This window comes from Ahaetulla prasina, chromosome 2, assembly GCF_028640845.1.
Source record: "Ahaetulla prasina isolate Xishuangbanna chromosome 2, ASM2864084v1, whole genome shotgun sequence".
Classification (NCBI taxonomy): domain Eukaryota; kingdom Metazoa; phylum Chordata; class Lepidosauria; order Squamata; family Colubridae; genus Ahaetulla; species Ahaetulla prasina.
Genome location: NC_080540.1, coordinates 244316678 through 244335837, shown reverse-complemented (window position 1 = coordinate 244335837; position 19160 = coordinate 244316678). Strand labels below are relative to the sequence as shown.

At 34.7% G+C, this 19160-nt stretch overlaps 1 protein-coding gene across 1 annotated transcript in view; it reads right to left on the bottom strand.

Annotated features, from left to right (window-relative positions):
* The window catches only part of FBN2 (fibrillin 2), a 150518-nt gene extending 131885 nt beyond the window's left edge, over positions 1–18633 (bottom strand). The window contains exons 1-5 of the mRNA XM_058166657.1: positions 17726–18633; positions 15296–15378; positions 11898–11996; positions 10005–10100; positions 5249–5344 (exon numbers count right to left, since the gene is read on the bottom strand). Of these exons, the coding sequence (XP_058022640.1) occupies positions 5249–5344; positions 10005–10100; positions 11898–11996; positions 15296–15378; positions 17726–17943 (592 nt within the window). The 5' untranslated portion in view covers positions 17944–18633. The remainder of the gene's footprint in view (positions 1–5248; positions 5345–10004; positions 10101–11897; positions 11997–15295; positions 15379–17725) is intronic.
* Positions 18634–19160: the final 527 nt, after the last annotated feature.

The following is a 19160-nucleotide window of genomic DNA, read 5'->3' as shown; positions in this document are numbered from 1 at the left end:
CTCCCATGATTAGGCTTATAATAAGATGAAAGTCACATTATCAGATTGGGTTGTTCAGTCTCAATTTCTCTTTTGGATGGTAATTCATTTTACTGTATTATACCATTTGAATAACCTTCATTTATTTTTGAATGACTAGCTAAGCATCAAGACTTGTAAAGTTCCATAGAGAGTCCTAGTAAACTGAGGATGTGGATGTGATTTCTTAACATTATTCTCTTTAGCTTTTCATTTGAAAAACACTTTTAATATTATATTAAAATATACATTTAAAAAAACTAATAGACATTAAAGTTTTGTAAATGTGAATGCACCATAAAATTATACCAAGATTGAACACGTAGCCTAAAGCCTTCTCCAGGCAATATGGATGGACCACTTAGAACTTTATGAACTGAATGAGGTTTGTCAATCACATGAAACACCTATAGGATTTCTTTCCTTCTTCAGGTGTTCAGTCCTCTAAAACATGAGTAAGGACAGCAATGCAAATTATTGCTGGGAACTAGTTAGACTCTTTTCCAGGTATACTAACAATTACAGACTTTTTAACTAGACAGTGCTTTATTTAATGTAGCAGCTCCTGGTAATACTCTTCTGTTTGTCACAAAACTTACTCTGTTGATTATCCCTGGAATCTTTGAATTTAAGGAATATATATTTTGTCCATATGAAAAATTGATTAAGGGAAAGGACAGGTTCTTATTGGAATTGTTTGTGTCCATCTGTCAAAATAAACAAACTACAAAGGACAAAAAGCCAGAAGAACTGAAAAAAGGCTCCTCACCATACTGATAAATTCCAAGAGTTAATATATGCCAAATAAAATAAATAAATAAAATAAATAAAAGCACCTACAAATATATTATGAATCAGCAAGACACACACACACACTTCAAAATAATAGGACATTTCACTCTATTCAACTTGTGCATACCCACTAACCACTGTCTTCAGCTTTATCATAAGGAGTTGGATGGCTTCACAGAAGGTAAATAAGGAAAATTAGAGGATTATAAATAATAATTATGAATATAGATATAGAACTTGAGGAACAAAAAATGTTTCAAGTTGCAAGCATTAGTTTTCTAGAAATTCTAGGTTGTATCATTGTCATGTAAGAATAATTATTTTACTCATTAAACTATGTTCATATACAATTCTTAAATATTTATTATGAAATACAGTTTCTTTAATTTTAAAATGTATTTTATGAACAGAAAAGTCAATAAAGGATACTGAATAACGGTAGCATTTTAAATTCAGAAATTCCAGTTATTTACTTAAAAATGATACAAAGAAGCACACATATAGAGTATATATGCTCTATATGTATTGGGATCTCAAGCATTGGAAAAACAAAATGGTAAAGAAATATTTCTTTAATGACTGCTATTGGTTTGTATATGGCGGCTTCTTTATAATAAGATACATAACTGGGCTGAATTATATTGAATCACAAGCAGCCAATATAAGTAAATGCCAGAAAAGGCTTACTGAAAACAAGCCAAGAAATAACAAAAGAAAAAGCTTTTGAGGGTGACATCCCACTTATGGAATGTCTTCCCTAAAGAAATGTATCTGGCATCTATATTACAATCTTTCTGGCACCCATTTAAAATCTCACTTTCCCAAGCAAATTAAAATGGGGAAAAATGCCATTTTACCTTTTGTATTTTCTTATGATTTAAATAAAATTTACATCTTACAAATTATACTTATAAGATACATTTTGTTTAAAAAAAAGATTCCATTTTGTTCTAGGTTTTATTCTAAAAAAAACAGAATGTATGTCTTTTATACCAGAAATAGAGCTAACCACAGCCAACAGTTCAATAATGAATATAAATATTTTTTTGAAAAAATTACATAGGAAGGTCCCCCAAAACTACTTTCTTGTAACATGACAATTAAATATATTATAATAATTTCAATGATTGGTTACTTTTCACCCTTATGCCTTCAGTTGGCTTCTGCCTTCAACAGGAAACCAAGATAGCTGAATAAGCAGTCATGCTTTATCATTCTAAGATGCTATTATGAAGAAAAACTGCATATGTTATGTATCTATACTTCATTCCAATTACCTTATAAAATACTTAAGTTTGATATTTACACATAACATATAAAAGTTGATATGATAAATTATTTAAATTTACAATTCTGAATACAGATATTAAGAAACAGAGCATCTTATAAAATATACAAAATTATACTTGTACATATTGTAATGTACATTACTGAATAATAATATAGTTAAGTTACCAGCATAGATTTACTATCCATTTAGCACTTAGTTTCACTGCTTTGTGCAATCTAACACAATGGCCTCCAGCCTTTTGGGCACCAGGGACCAGTTCCGTGGAGGGCGGTTTTCCACAGACCAGGGTGTGTGGTTTTGTGAAGTGCCTGGATCCTGTACATGCGTGAATGGGGCTTCAGTTGCTTGTGCAGCCTGGTTCCTGGGACTGGTACTGGTCCACGGCCCAGGGGTAGAGGACCCCTGATATAAAACATACATCTTTCTTTAGGAAAATGCACAAATTACTATTAAATTTTATTATCAGACATACCATTCTTCTTTGCAACTTAGTAAGACTGCAAGCTTAAGTCAAAGGTATGCTGGTTGTAAGGAATTAAGGCGAAGACAAAATCCCCTTCTGCCATCATGTAATACAATTTTCCTTTGTTTAACCTCAGAGATATATCAACGAAGGGTTCTGCTAGCATAGAGCTTCCCAATCTTCTGTTGATTCTACAGTAAAACAATTGGAAATAATGTAGCTGAGGTTTTCTTTGGTTTGGTTTGGTAAGGTGTAGGATTTTTAATGCTGAGTATGGGACGAGGACCAACTGTAAGGGAAACCATTGCCATGATTGACTTTAAAAAACCTCTCAACCCTCTAGAATCCCATGCAGCCTCCTTTTTTCTACTTGAACTATGCCCCCGCCCCCGAAATAATTTTGCTTAGAGTACAATAAAGATTTATTTAGCTTCTTGTTGGCTTAATAAGCTCCAGGGCAGGGTAGAACAAGGCAATGAAGGGAAGGAAAAACTTATTAAGTATGACAAAAAAGTGACTGTATAATTCAATCAAAAATATGTTCAAAAGTATATCATAATTGTTTGTTATAACACTGAACCAAAAGGAATTGGTGGAATGCATATATAGATAAATAAATTGGGGAAAGATAATTAAGAAAGATGCCACCAAATCTAGTGTTTGGCCTTTAACAGTCAATATTTTTATTAATTACAGGTAGTCCTCAACTTACAACAGTTTGTTTAGTAACTGTTCAACGTTACTGAAAAAAGAGACTTATGACTGTTTTTCACATTTTGCAAGATTGCAGGATCCCTACAGTTGTGTGATCAAAATTCAGACACTTGTCAATTGACTCATTTATAACGGCTGCAGTGTCCCAGGTTCACGTGATCACCTTTTGCAACTTTCTTACAAGCAATGTCAATGGGGAAGCCAGATTCACTTACCAACCATGTTACTAACTTAACACTTGTGTGATTCACTTAGGATCTGTGGCAACAAAAGTGGTAAAAATGAGGCAAAATTCACTTAACAAATGTCTCAGCAACATAAATTTTGGGCTGAATTGTGGTTGTAAATTGAGGACTACCTATATTTAGATGAGATAAAAACAATTACAAAATTTGCAGACAACATAATATTGGGAGGGATAACTAAGATTGTAGAAGAAAGTAGAATTCATAATAAATTTTGAATAGAAATAGACTGAAAACAGTAGAATGAAATTTGACAGTCAACACTACAAAATTATCCATGTAAGTAACTGAAATCAAATAATAAGCACAGAACAGGAAACAGCTAGCTTTACAAAAGTTATTCTAAAAAAGATCTCAGAACAATAATTGATTATAAAACAATATAAATCAACAGAGTGCAAAAAAAGACAAATGCTGCTTTTGGTTATATTCAAAGAATTCTAATTTGAATCTACTTTATTCTGCATTGATAAGACTCTACATTAAAAAATCAGTTTGAACTCTTATCTTATTAAGAAGGATTCACAAAACTGAAACTATTTCAAAGAATGGGAATAGAAACCATCAGGAGACCATATATTAAATTCTATTAAGAGGAATGGATGGACGAGGAATGTTTATGGTGCATGATACACTATTCAAGGAATGTCACTAAAAGCTAAGACCTCTTCTTTATTATCCTGGAGTATAATATATGAAATAACAGACTCAACTTACTACAGAAAAGCAGATTCCATTTGAACAGGATGAAAGATTTTCTGGTAGCAAGAGAAATTCAGCATTGAAATCAATTATAGAAAAACTGATTTTTGTTCCACCGAAAGATATTCAGTTATATCTTTACTAATATAAGCAGTCCTCAACTTAGTGCCACAATTAAGCCCACAATGTCTGTGCTAAACGAAACGTTAACTGAACTTTGCCCCATTTTACAACCTTTCTTGCTATACTTAAATGAATCACTGCAGTTGTTAAGTTAGTAACATGTTTATTAAATGAATTGGCTTTTCTATTGACTTTGTTTATCAGAAGTTTGCAAAAAGTGATCAAAAGACTTCAGAACACTGCAACCGTCATAAATACATACCAGTTAATAAGTGCCCAAATTTTGATCACATGACCACAAGGATGCTGCAATGGTCATTTAGTGTTGAAAACGGTCATAAGTCACTTTTTTCAGTACCATTTTAATTTCAGTCACTAAATGAACCATTATAAGTGGAGGATTACCTATATGGCACTTAGCACTTAGCCTTATATACTGCTTTACAGTGCTTTACGACCCTCTCTAAGTGGTTTACAGACTCAGCATATCACCCCCAATAATTTGGGTCCTCATTTTACCCACCGCAGAAGGATGGAAGGCTGAGTCAACCTTGAGCCTGGTGAGATTTGAACTGCCAAATTGCAGGTAGCCAGCAGTCAGCAGAAGTAGCCTACAGTACTGCACTCTAACCACTGAGTTACCGCAGCCCAATGTTCAGATTATTGTACAACTCTATTTTATCTTGCTTAGCAGAAATACAGGGATCTGCTATCTGCCCATTCTTTGAAAAAAAAACTTAAATTCCCAACTGGAATAGTATCAACATCGTATTATAAACTGCTATTCTAATTGCTTGCAAACAGAAGTGATATCCCCACATTCCTCTATTTACCACTACAGCACTTAACAGGAAACATTCAGATTTGGGGTACATTTCATTTTGGTTTTGTAGTTCTTACCTCTTTCACATTGAGGGCCTGTGAATCCATATACACATGCACAACGATTGGGCCCGATGCAGCGACCTCCATTCTGGCATCCATGTTCACAGATAGCTGTGTTTTGAATAAAAGTATTATATGTATATAATAAAGTGAAAATAGTCACTAAAAAAACGGATATTCGCAATAATCATTATTCCTAATTGAGAAGGCTTAGAAGAAAATGAGTTAGGAAAATGTACCTGTATTAATTAATTAGTTAGCTAATTCATACAATTTTAAGCCTGGGACAAGGCTTAAATTCTTTGCCAAGTCTTTAATTCTTGAACGTTATCAGATTGAGAGCCATCTAGGTCTCTGGCCACTTGTCATTCCAGATGCTACAACAGAAAAGGCATGATTCCTGGATCCCACTAGATAACACAGCTTCACTGATGAGTCCAAAATATACTACGATACCGTTCTCTCCACTCATATGAAGCATAACTTCCTGAAGGGAAACATAATCACTAACTGCTCTCATGAACCTGAAAGGATGGGTGGGTGGAAGTCACTTGCTTTAATGACAAGTTTAGTTATATAAATTGTGCCTAAAGCTTTGGGAGAACAAAGGTCGTACATGATGGCTGGAGAAATCAGAAGGTATATGAATGTTAAATAAATACTGAAAACCTATTACAAAACATGGCCACAATGTCTTAAAAAACATTTAGGTAAATGCCACTACCTATTCAGAGGTGAGCTATATAATCAAAGAAAAGCGGAAGAAGACAGTTTTAAACCAATAATTAATTGTAGCAAAAAAGAGAAATGAATGTTATGGTACATTAAAATATTCTGTTTTCAATTCTAAAATATCAAATAGTTTCACTGAAAACCATATTCAAATATATCACTTTTTAAATATAACATATAGAAATTACATGTGCCAAGTACAGTCTGAAAGTATTTTCTGTAATAATGGATTTCACACATCTGTCTGAAGTAAGAATTTCTACCATACAACGATTAAAGCACCATTTGTTATGCTTTCTATATTCCCTAAGATTTTTGACCTGGCCTCTAAGAAAACAAGCATTTATATTCAGCAGAACCCACTCCCTTCTCTTACAGATCTAGACATCTCAGGGGACATGACATTTGTTTGCAGTGCCACAGTGTCTGGGAAAAGAAGGAGAAAAAGCATACATCCAGATAGTTAGAGGAGACAAGTAAAACTCAAAGTGAGGGAACTAAGAAAAAGATTGTGCTGAAAAGATCAAAATGCGGGGGGGAAAAACGTAATTCATCTACAGTGTTGAAAAAATAATGGCAACAGCTTAAAGACTTTTCTATCATACATTTTGAGGCTACAAAACCTTGATATTGTGAATGTCATCTGTAAAAAAGTGCTTGTAAAAAGAATGAAAAATTACACTGTCCGTATTATACTTGGATAGTTGTGTTTATATATTTTATTTCATATGTTTTTTTATCAGGGTAATTGCATTATTTTAATGTTTCTTTTATTTAATTGGTTATCTATTAATAAAATAAATAAATTTCATTGCTTACTGTATTATTTTGTTAGTATTTTTATATTTACTCTTTTATGACACACTAATCAGGCTGAAAAACTCCTGCATTGAATAGATAAAAATATAATAAATACATTTCTTCTCTTACTGGCACAATGAAGTCATTAATAACTAATAATTATAAGTTAAAATAATTAAAGTAAAATCTTCCAAAGTAAGGGTGAGTAAAATTAATGAATATACGGAAGTCTAAAAACATAGACTTACAGTCTTAAGTGTATGTAGAAACCAGTATTAAAATGGTCAACACATTTTCATTCACAGATGGTCTAGTTAATTATGAATTTTTTAAAAATACAAATTTTGAATAGGCATTAGTTTTTTTCCCAAGTATGTATATGTTAACTTATTTAAATTTGAATAACAGAACTTGACAAATTTGTATTACTTCTATAGAAGACATATGTTGCAATCTAAGAGATTTTGAAAAAAGGCAATACTTGCCTATAAATTCAAAATTAATCCTTCATTGCAGTATGCACAATTGCTCCAATAGTCTACAAAGTATGAAAAAATGATGCATACAGAATAGTTGTATTTCACTGTTACAAAACAGATACATTTATAACACGTTTATAACTTCCTTAAGAAAAAGCTAAAGGTTATTTGGTTTGAGTATTTTAGGCAATTTTCCCAACTAAAGGCTCAAACAGCATATGGTCAGCTATTGAAAGCATTCATTCTCTTGTGCCAAAAGAACAGATAAGTAGAAAGGGTGTTGAGACTATTTAAGCATCAGAAAAAAGAGTAAAGAAATAAGTTTTCATTAAATTAATGATTGCTGTTTGGTAATTACCATACAATTATTTTTTTATATACAGTAGGACAATGAACTATGGCAGCAACTGAACAATTTATGTAACAAATAACTATACTGTCATACTCTAAAGATTATCTCTCTAAATACTTGTGAACTAAAATTCAATGACTCCAAATGGAAATTGCCACAAAATGTTACAATGTAATTTTATCCTGAACTCATTTTAATCAGACATGCCCTTCTTCAGGATATTCCATTCTTCTATAAAAACCACTATTCCAAAATTTTAAAGATAAACCATGTTGATTCCTCACTGAGTTCTCTTCCCTTAAATAATCTCCTTGGGTTTCACAAAGCCCCTAAGAGCTGGCTCTGCTCCCAAGCCTGGGTTAATGTGTTTTTTAATGTATATATGGGGCCCTTCTTGCATTGTATGGTTTATTGTTCTGCTTGATTTAGTCTGAAGCTGTCTTTTTATGCATGTTTTTAATGTTGTGTTTTTTGAGAATTCTGTAAACTGTCCTGTCTAATGGTACAGAAGGTCATAATCAATTTGGTAAATTAAATTAAATTAATGACAATTTACAAACTTGTTAAGACCATATCTGTGCAATTTTGGTACATTTTTTCATTTAAAAAATGGTGCTCCAACTCAAAAGAGCAAAAACAGGATATAAAAGAAGGAAAGTGAATGTAATGAAATTATGCACAGTTTAATCAGAACCAAGGAACTAGTAGAGAAACATAGCATGAAACAGCTAAAATAAAAGAAGTGGGAATACAAATATTATGCCTAGGAAAAGAAAGAAGGCTGAAGAAAGAGCAACAGATATAAAAACAGGATCTACTGAGACAAGAAACAGATAATTGTATTTTGCTTGCATCATATATTTCTATTCTTATAACTAAGAAACAAATTACCAACAACAATAAACCATTAATTGGTATTTTTTTCAGAAACAAAATCAAGACTTTGATTTAAAAAACCATCTCCATCTCCTAGTCTTCCTCTTTTGCTCCATCACTTCTACAATGTGTTTCAATTTTTGTAAACAGATTATTTGCCACTATTATCAGAACCTGCAAATTATTGCTTTATAACTTTAACTTGTTCTTAAAATGTGAGTCGGGAATCTGATCTAAGGGCAATTAATGACTGATCAGGAACCTGAAAGGAGACATTGAATTTATAATATAAAGAGGGAGTACAGGACTTTGAAGCCATGTTATATTTATTGAAATAATATCCAACCATAGCTTGGCATTATTTTAGAATATACTTTATAGGTCCTGCTTGCCAAATTTCATGGGAAAAAAGATTCTAAATGTTCTAGAGTAGATTCCTTAAATTGCTTTGCTCTACACAATCAGCTAAGCAAATACTTCAGAAAACATTGTACATTCTACAAAATTAATTGCTACCAGATTAGTACCTCCTATATTAGTTTTTGGAAACTTTTAAATTTTATATCCTTTTTGAGAAAAAAATGCCTTTTATTATTTCATTAGTTATTAATCACTAGCTGTTTCAAATTCAGTGAATGAAGAAACACTCCAATTTCCTTATGCTTCCTTAAGTCAGTTTGTCATTTGCAGCAGGCTGTAATTTATGAAATGTAGAGTTTTCAAACTTCCATTATACTTATTTATACATGGCTTTATATGTTCCAAAGAATGAAAGCAATCATTCTTCAATTATTAGATTCATCAGCAGTGCATGTAGATATTGTAGTTATTCCCATTTTACTATACAGGTAGGTAGACATTAAATGAAGATTACATATACAGTATGAGTGCCATATGGTTAACATTTGGGGCATTTTAATGCAATTCACATGCCAAATCTTCCCCAAAGGAAAATCCTGTTACATAGACTTAACAGTGCCATACTGACAAAACCAAACCATCAGAGCTTATTTCTAAGATAATTTTTCTGAAAAACACCAGAATGTGAAGCATGGCTATAGTATTTGAAGTGAACAGCAGACATTCAGATGAAATATATACATAAAACACACAATATATAACAATGTTATTGTTTTTACATATAAACTAAAGTCTGCTTAATTAAGGACTGCTTGAAATATAAAAATCCATTCAAAATGTTCCTGCTAACTGCCAGCATTTTACTTCACAATTCTAATGGTGCTTAAACAAACTAATACTATTACTGCTTCTTATAAATACATCTCTGTATTTTTATAATAATTACATCTGAAAGAAATATGTCTTCCCCGTAACTACCCTATCTACATAATATATGTTTTGTTGATGACTATCCATTGAACCTAATAGGTGAAAAATGCACTGAATTCACAATTTCTATATTCAGATGAAATAACAGCCATTCAAAAATATCAGAAGACTATGTAATACTTATGCTACATTCATGACAGGAATTATTCAAATAAATCACAGCTGCCAAATGTCTACTTACGTTGTCCACAGTAAGTGCCAATATATCCTTTTTGACACTGGCATTGGTCATCTAGACAAGTACCACCATTCAGACATCTGATGTTACACTGTTGTACTACAGAAAAATGCAGACAATTAGTTATGCATTACATTTTCATTTTTTATTAGGTAACAAAGACACAAATATTGAGAAATAATTCAATATTATAGACATAATAAATCATTAAAATACACCACGTAAAATATATAACATATATTAGCATTTTGTGCCCTAAGATTTCACTTTAAACCGATTTAAGGTTCTAGTATAAGTGATTCACAGTTAGTCATTAAAGCAGCAGGCTAAAAATCAGGAGACTGTGAGTTCCAGTCCTACCTTAGCCATGAAAACCTGCTGAGAGACTTTGGGTCAGTCACCTCAGGGAGTTATAATATAATATAACAACAGAGTTGGAAGGGACTTTGGAGGCCTTCTAGTCCAGTTGATGTTTTGGGGGAAATAGGAGGAAGAAGGAATATTATCTATGCTCTCTGCCTTGAGTTATTTATAAAAACAAAAGAGGCAAGATATAAATAAATAAATAAATGCTTCTTTATAAATGCTACTGTACATATATCTTTGAGGACTATCTATTCAGCTTTTTTGTGCAGTTTTGCTATTAATGTCTCTTTCTTACTCTTCCTCAGCACACATACATTTGTCCTTAACACATGCTTCCTCTATTTCTGTTTCTCAAATGCTGTTTCAATGTTTCATTTCTTTGCCAAAGTAATACTAGAGTATCTGAATTCTGCATTAATAAACTCAACTCAACTATAATTTTCCTTCTATATTTAGAATATAGTTTCTTCCATTAATTCCTTTGACTACATTATCTTGATCGCTAATAATCTCTAATTGGTTTTCTATTAATGCTTTGAAGCTTTATCTTTATTACATTCATTTTATTTTAAAACTCTTTATCATTCTGATTTCAATTAATTTCCACTTTGTTTAATTAGCTTCACTCCAACATACTTCTAAACTCATGTTATTGCTATTTTAAGTATACAAGTTACGTATTTTAGTTGTTTATCACATAACACAGTTGATATCTTATTTTTCAATCAAAAAAACAATGTGGCTCATAAAAATTATAAACCACTATAAAAACGCAGTAAAACAATGGGATATTTTTAATGATCACAAGCAAAAATGAATGGGGTCAAAACAACAGGAAGGAAAACTATGTGGATGCTTTACTTCACTTTGCTTTAAGAAGGAGGAAGGGGATATAGTCCATGAGATAACTTCAAAGGGATGCTTCATACAAGCTATCAAAACAAAATATGTTTTTGAAACTTTGCACAGCCCTACTAGTTAGGTAGTTAAACGTAGCAAAAAGTCAACAAAATCTTGCTTGCAATGGTTCTTTGTGAGCAAACATACAGATCTAGGAAGAAACTAGGTAATCAGTGAAATTAGAATTTGAATCAGACCATGTTCATCCATATTTACACACCGTAAAGCAGATTGTTTGCTTCTCACTTAGTGTATCCACAGTTGTTTCTCAATCATGATTTAGTAATTACTGTGTAGTACAAACATAGATATTTGAAATTTTCAATAAACTAACATTATATCCTGACCCAGCATGACTTGTGAACAAATCCAGATAATGTGTTAAGCTTTTAGGTACAGGTAACCAATGTGCAAGTTTAGCCATTTATTCCAATAGGGTTGCCAAAAGAAGAGACACAACTGAAAGGTAGGAAAATGGTGGAGACATACCAGAAGTTTCAAAAGACGGTAATTGGATTTACTATTTATCTATTTTTAAACCGAATCCCAGAATAAATGCAATCTCTCTAACCTTAAACAGCAAATGCCTTTATTACGTATAAAATGAAAAGGTTGCTATTTAAACCTTACTAGATTTTGGTCCGCAGCTTGGCAATATCTGTCCACTGGAGCAAGTGCACATATTAGGACGAGAACAAAATCCATCACCACAACTATTTCTACAAATTGCTGTGGAAAAAATAATACATTAGATGACTTGCAATATTACATTGTTAAGCAAACAATAAAACATATGTTTAAAAGTTTCAAAACTACAGAACGTAGGTATTTTCCTTAATTATATTAGGAATTTTTATTATTTTGCTTTCGTTTATAATTTATTTATTGCTCCAACAAACAGAATGAAAACAATAGTCTTCATTCAATATCTTTACAATGTTCAGTGTGGGACAAAGCACACAACATTCTACTTCATGCAAATTATATATAGGTAATACTAAGTCAGTATAGAAATCTGAATCATCCAGAATCATCAGATCATCTATATGGATAAAAATAGGGTATCAAGTTTTTATTGTTAAGACAATTTATGAGTGAGAGATATGGGGATCAGCAGAGCAGGAATGTCTACAAATAAGCCTACCCTAAACTGCTACTGTAATCAATGAGAGGCAATGGAAGTTTCCCATTGAATACCTTCAGGAGAAAAAGATTTCTAAATGGGATATGAAAGGGGAAGTTCCCATTTATCTGAATTCAAGTTCTATTTCTCCGTATAAGCTCATGATTGCTAATTTGACAGATTTATTGATAGATTCTTGCATTTAGCATCAGATCTGTATTAGCCTTGCAGGACTAAACATTGCTTTCCAGCTGATATATTTTTAAAAAAAACTTTCAATGTTATTTTCCTAACTAAAGCATGTGTTTTTGAGATATGCTAGGTTTAGACATTGTTTAGATGCACTAATTGCAAATGCATTTCTAGCTTCACTTCAAAGAACAATATATTTTTCTTAGTTAACAGACTACACTAGCAAAAATACCAAAATGTGATTTTAATTCTGCTTTAACTGCCCTTTGGAAACTATAAACTACCAGACCTAAGGTGATATATAAATGAACATATACTACAGATACATCCTTTCTTTCAGTTGATTTATTTCTTCAAAAGAAATTTATTAGTTCAAAGAGGTTTATTTCAAAATACCCCTATGACAGGAATATTTTAATTAAATGCTATAGCCAATGAGAGCCACATTAAGCAGAGTAATGACATCAAACAAGTTGGCAAGGCTGGTATTTTGGTGGAAAGAAATTATGGACATTTGTGAAAAGGCTGTGCTTCAAATCTATTTTGAGAGCCAGGTTGATGTAGCAGTTAAAATGCCAGGTTAGAAACCAGCAGACCATGAGTTCTTGTCCCTGCGTTTAGACAAAGCCAGGTGGGTGACCTTCGGCTAGTCACTCTCTCTCAGCCTTAGGAAGAAGGCAATGGCAAGCCACATTAAAAAAAAAAAAGATTAGTCCAGGTAATTGCCAGGAATCAACACTGATCTGAATGCACATGAAAGAAAAAAACCTATCATAAAACTCCACTCTTGTTGTGGTGGTGGTCCTATGCTAAAAAACATAGACCCAATTTCTGATAACGCAAAGCTTGAAAAAAGAAAAAAAAATGTAGAATACATATTGCAATCCCTTGTGTAAATCACATTAGCTTCAATTGACAAATTATAATTTAGTATTAAAAAATAAGGAAACCAGAAAAAGGAATGTGTTGTGTAAATATATTCAATGTGTATATAACTAACTGATGGTCTTTATTAATGATTTATCTATATTCCAAGCATAGTCTACAGATGAATTGTTCACCATGGATTACAAAATATGCTGTGCTTCCTTGTTGTTTGCAAATTGTTATCACGTTTTGGTATTTTGATATGTGCAGTTATATAACTGCTGTGAAATCTTGAGATAAATCTCAATTTATCATCCTGTATATTTGGCATATTATTTAATATCATTACAGGTATTCTCTGATTTATGAGCACAATTGGGACAAAAATTTTAGTTACTAAATGATGCAGTCATTAAGCGTATCATGTAATCAGGCCCAACTTTATGACCACTTTTACTAAATGAATAACATGCTTGTGAAATGATCCACACGGTTTGGCTTCCCCAATTGACTTTGATTGTCATAAACTGACAGAGAAAGTCACAAATCATAATCATATCACCACAAGATGCTGCAACAGCCATAAATGTGAATTGGTTGCCAAGTGCTCTAATTATGATAAAGTGACCGCAAGGGAGATACAACAGTTGTAACTTCAAAAATTTTATTAAAAAAGTCATTTTTCTAGTCCGTTATAATTTTGAACCATTGTTAAATGAACAATTATAAGTGTAATCGGTAAGTGTAATCTATAATCTTAAATATCTGATTAATATTTAATATTAACATCAGAAAAGTATTATGATAAACAAAAAAAGTGAAACATATGGTAGGCCAGAATGATATCAATTTATTTCCGTACCAGTTGCCTAATTGCATGGAATATCAAAATGTGAGATATAATAAATTAGCATGATTATGCCTACAAAAGGTATAATCCTAGGGTTTCTCAAGAATTATTGGAAATATTTATTGAGGATCATTATAGCAACTTGGTAAAAGAAATGACTGGCTGGGAAGATCAAATGAGGATCATCCACCCTCATTGATTTGTTTGAAGTCATGTCTTATCCCTCTGCCAACTAATCCAGAGGTGTCAAACTTGCGGCATCACGTTATCGTCACATGACATATTGTGACTTTTCCCTTCACTAAACCGGGGGTGGGCATGGCCAATGCGTGATGCATCTGGTTCATGGGCCATGAGTTTGATGCCCCTGAACTAAATGCAATGGTCTTCTAGAAAAAAGGCGAGGTCTATAGATTTTATTTATTTATTTATCACATTAAAAGGGCCCATCTCCCTCACACTCTAGGCAGTGTCAGAGGGATTCTAGGAAGTAATGAATGAATGATTTGAATCTATTTCTGTACCTGGAATATAATGTTCACAGACATATGTATGCTTATAGATAGTTTTCTTGGCAGCCATCAGGTTCCATCTCCCTCATTTTTCTATTTTTATTTTATTAACCAGGAGGCTCCAATGCATCCTTTATCTCAACTCTAGGTGGCATAAGTATTGTTAGAAAACAAACTCTGGATAATTGGTGTTCAACACTTTCTTCTGAATATCTACAGAGATTCTCAGTCAATCTTGGTCATGGTTGACCCAAAGGTTACCATTTCACTTCTCAACCAAGGAGGTTCTTGGATGAGAAGCAAAATGTCTTCAAGGAAAAACAAAGAAAGTCCAGTTGCCTCTTGAAAAAGCACCTTTGGGACACTTTTTTTAAAAGCATACCCAGATGCCTGAAGGGGTCAGAGAAGCCAAAATGGGTGGGTTGTTTAAATGTAAGTATCTACTAAAAATAAATATTGCAAACTCTGAAGGCAAAACACTTACGAACAATACACTGATTTCCCCCAGGCAGTGTTTTCCATCCAGGGCAACAGTAGGAATGGAATCGGGAGCCACACACATTTGGTCTGTTGCATGCAAACAAATACATACACAAAAAACAGGTCATTTGGAATAGCCATTCAAATATTTGCTCCACAGAATAAAAAAAATTATTGGCTATAGCAATGACAGACAAATTCAGATGGGTTTTATATTTCTAAAGGAAGATTCCTACAAATTCTTTTAAAAATTAATAACCTGCTTCATAGAAAAAAAGGGGGAGACGAGCAATACGCTTTCCATTTTAAACCATTCTGTGAATGGATCAAATTCATGCATACTTTATTATTATTAAGAGTGAAATATCAAAGACATCTGACAAAACATTTCTATCTTAAAAGAAAGAATTACAGTGTCTATCAAACTGGTATGCAAAGTAAACGATTACAAAGACTTAAAATGGAAAGGATTTGTCACATATTTTATATATTGGCACTTTTAAGTTTCTCCCCTTAAATTTGAAAAAGCATGTATCTTTATCAGGTTTTAACTGAAATGATTCTTCAACTTTACTATACCAAAACCCTTTAAAACTTGATAATGTCTGCTACATTTGGTACTCTTTGTTGGTATCATATTATGTATGTTTAGTTTTTAAAAAGTAACTGATATGTTACCTAGCTTGGGTAATGAAACATCTGCAAGAAAACAACTAAGCTCAGAAAGCACCAAGGACCCCTCAGTTGTTTTTTGTTTTAGTTTTACACCAGACCCTCAAGACATGTGAAAACTTTCCAACAAGGATCAACATTAAAATTGAAAAGGAATAACAATTATAAATATGGGAAAGGACATATTGCAGTGTTCAAAAGGAACACTAAGATACCTGCCAAGTATTTAGACTAAAAGTTTTAAAGGGAATATATTAAGATATGATGCATTTTACCTGAGAAAACAAGTAAAATAAAGAAGTGGCTGTTGTAACACAATTAAAATGAACCCAATAAGCAAATAGGAATAAAGGAAAGAAAATTATATATGGAACTTCCACTTTAAACTTGTGAGCAAGCTTTCTACTTAAGTATTTTTAAAACAAGGAATTGTGCTTATTGCATGTAATTCTATGGAACAGTGATGTAAGAAAGAGAAAATAATTATTTTAAATGCAGTCATGAAATCACTCAAATACTGAGTGAAGTGTAGCCAATGTTATGGCAATACTTATTTAAAACCTAAGTGCAATCCAGTTTTGTACGTACAGATTTGTTAGAGAAGCAAGATAGAAGTGTGTTTTAAACAATGTGGTTTTGCCCCAGAATTGATGTCACCTGTGAGTAAATGAATTGTTTGGACACAGGTTGCTGAGGTAGTTAGATACATAGACATTCTTGTATCATGTAGGCCTAGCCATGATCTTGAGAAGGTTAATAATCAAATCAAAGAAAGACAATTGGTTTAGAAGTAAAAACATAATTTGGCAGAAATGTGACATCAAAACAGACTTATGGACTATAAGTCTGTAACTACTGGTAGATTTCAAGACAGCTTTAGTCTTTAAGGACACAGAATAAAATAGTATGCTGTGTCTTTAAAGACTACAATCTTGAATTTTAGCCAATGAGGATAAACCTGAAACACAGACTTGATCAATGGCCAACAGGCTTATATGGCTAAAGAATGAATATGGTCATTGTATTTCAAGCAGGTGAATTACCTGCCTAAAGCTAAGGAAAGTTGAAGAAAAGTTTTAGAAAAGTGGAAATAGATGAAGGCCATAAGGGATTAAGGACAAAGTGTCTGTCTATACTACAACCTATGTCACAACCTTCTTTGTTTAAGAAGGAACAAAATTAGTACCTGTACTATCTTGATATTGATATTGTGGAATAATGCTTAAAGGTGGAAGATGGCTAATTACAGGTATACTATACAGAAGCAGAAAAATGACAGCATCATTTCATCTGTGAATTACCTTCAGATATTAATATTAAGGCTTGTACAGTTCATATTTACTAAGCTTAAAAGATGTGGTCAACTACATAATTGCTGTTGTGTAATTATATATGTGTGGCCTATTTTTCCCCAAACAGCAGCTGAGGAAGAAAACCTGTGGCTGAATTGTACCACTTCAGACAACCCTTTCAGAGATGGAGGGCCACATTAAGTGGAAGGGGGAGAGCAGAGTCAAGACATTCCTGCTCATAGCAGCAGAGCCAAGAAGGGTAGGTAGACTACAGTCCTAGTCCCCTCCTTATCTTTGATCAGGGATTAGTCCATTTAATCCCTGGGAAGGCACATTTCAGCATGCCACCCCCTACCTGCCGTCTGTAGTGATCCCATCCAGGCGCAGGTTTATACTACCTTCCACTGCTGTCTGCAGGAAACAGGCCTACCTGTAGCGGACGTGGGTGCGAGCAAAGGTTGCTTTCCTACCCCCTGAGCATGTCCTGCTGGCCTCTCCTGCGGACGCGGTTGGCGGCGGCGGACGCTGTGCCTCCTTCCAGGCTCCCCAGGATAGAGTAGCGGCTGGGGTCCGCACCCTCCGCTGGACGACCTTGCCGCTGCTGCCCAGCGGATCCATGCGCCCAAAACGCCACACACCCCAGCCAAAGGAAATAAGGCTGCAGGCAAAGCGCCCGCCGTCTCCCCATCGCGGACGGCAGGAATTCCTGAGGTGTCGGCACCGAGTCCGACTTCTTCCTAAGGGAGCGCTCGCTGCTGCTCCTCTCTCGCCCGCTGCCCTCCTCGGCGAAGCGAGCGTCGCTCCTGCTGGCCCTCCGCCCCCTCAGCGAGACGCCTTGCGGGTCGTGGCGGTCAAGGGGGCTGCTGCTCGCCTTCCACGAAGCATCTTTCTCACTCTCCCCCCCTTCCCCCTTTTTCCCCCTGAGCAACTGGAAAGCGCGCAAATTTTACCCCCCCCCTCCCCACCAAAAATTAAAAAAATACAAAAATTGGTCAGAGCAACAAGTGAGCTTCCAGTTTCTTTCGGGGGAACCGGGGAGGGGGAGGAAAAGGCAGGAGGGCGGGAAACGTTTTCGCAACCAGTCGTTTTACACTAACTGAAAAAAATCCTCAGTGAGCCAAAACTATTCTTTGCAAAGAAAGAAAGAAAAGAAAATAAAGAGAAGTGTCCGCCTCAAAAATAAAACATTAAAAGTTACTAATAACCACAGCGGACACGAGCCAACTTCACCCGGACGGCGAACCCAGGGACAAAAAAATAATAATAATAAATTCAGGAACTCCTTGCTACGCTGCTGCTGCTGCTGCTTGCCGCCCGAGGAGCGAGGAAAGACGGCGATCCGGTGTACGGAAAGAAGAATGAGGGGAGGAGGAAAGCGCGGCTCGGCGAGGGAGGAAAGAAAGGGCAAGGGGGAGGCGATTGCCTGCCTGTCAGTGGGGAGCAGCAGCGGCGCGCCAAACACGTGGGAAAGGAGCCCACTGGAGGCGGGAGGGAGGCTGCGCCAAGGGGGCGCCGAGAGTCGGGTGGGGGCGGCGGATGGAAAAGGAAAGCCCGCGCGGCGCTGGTAATTGGCTGAAAGGAGGGGGAAAGTTTTGGAAATCGGGATGAGAGAGAAGGAGCTGAGGCCGGGAAGTTGGAAGGGGGCGCTGGAGAAAACTGGCGGGGGAGGTGGGCGCCAGTCAGTCAGTCCGTCCGTCCGTCCCAGGAGTACCGCGTCGCGGTACCTGTTCCGACAACTCTTGGCATCCTCTTTTTGTACCCAACGAAGGAGCTAAAAGGAGGCTTTCGCCTATCGCAATTAGGCCCTCGGAGAGCAACTGCCATAAAAACAACACAAAAAAGACGAATCGGATTGATTGCCAGTAAAATTTGGTGTTGCCCTTCACTTCCTGAGTTTGAGAGAAA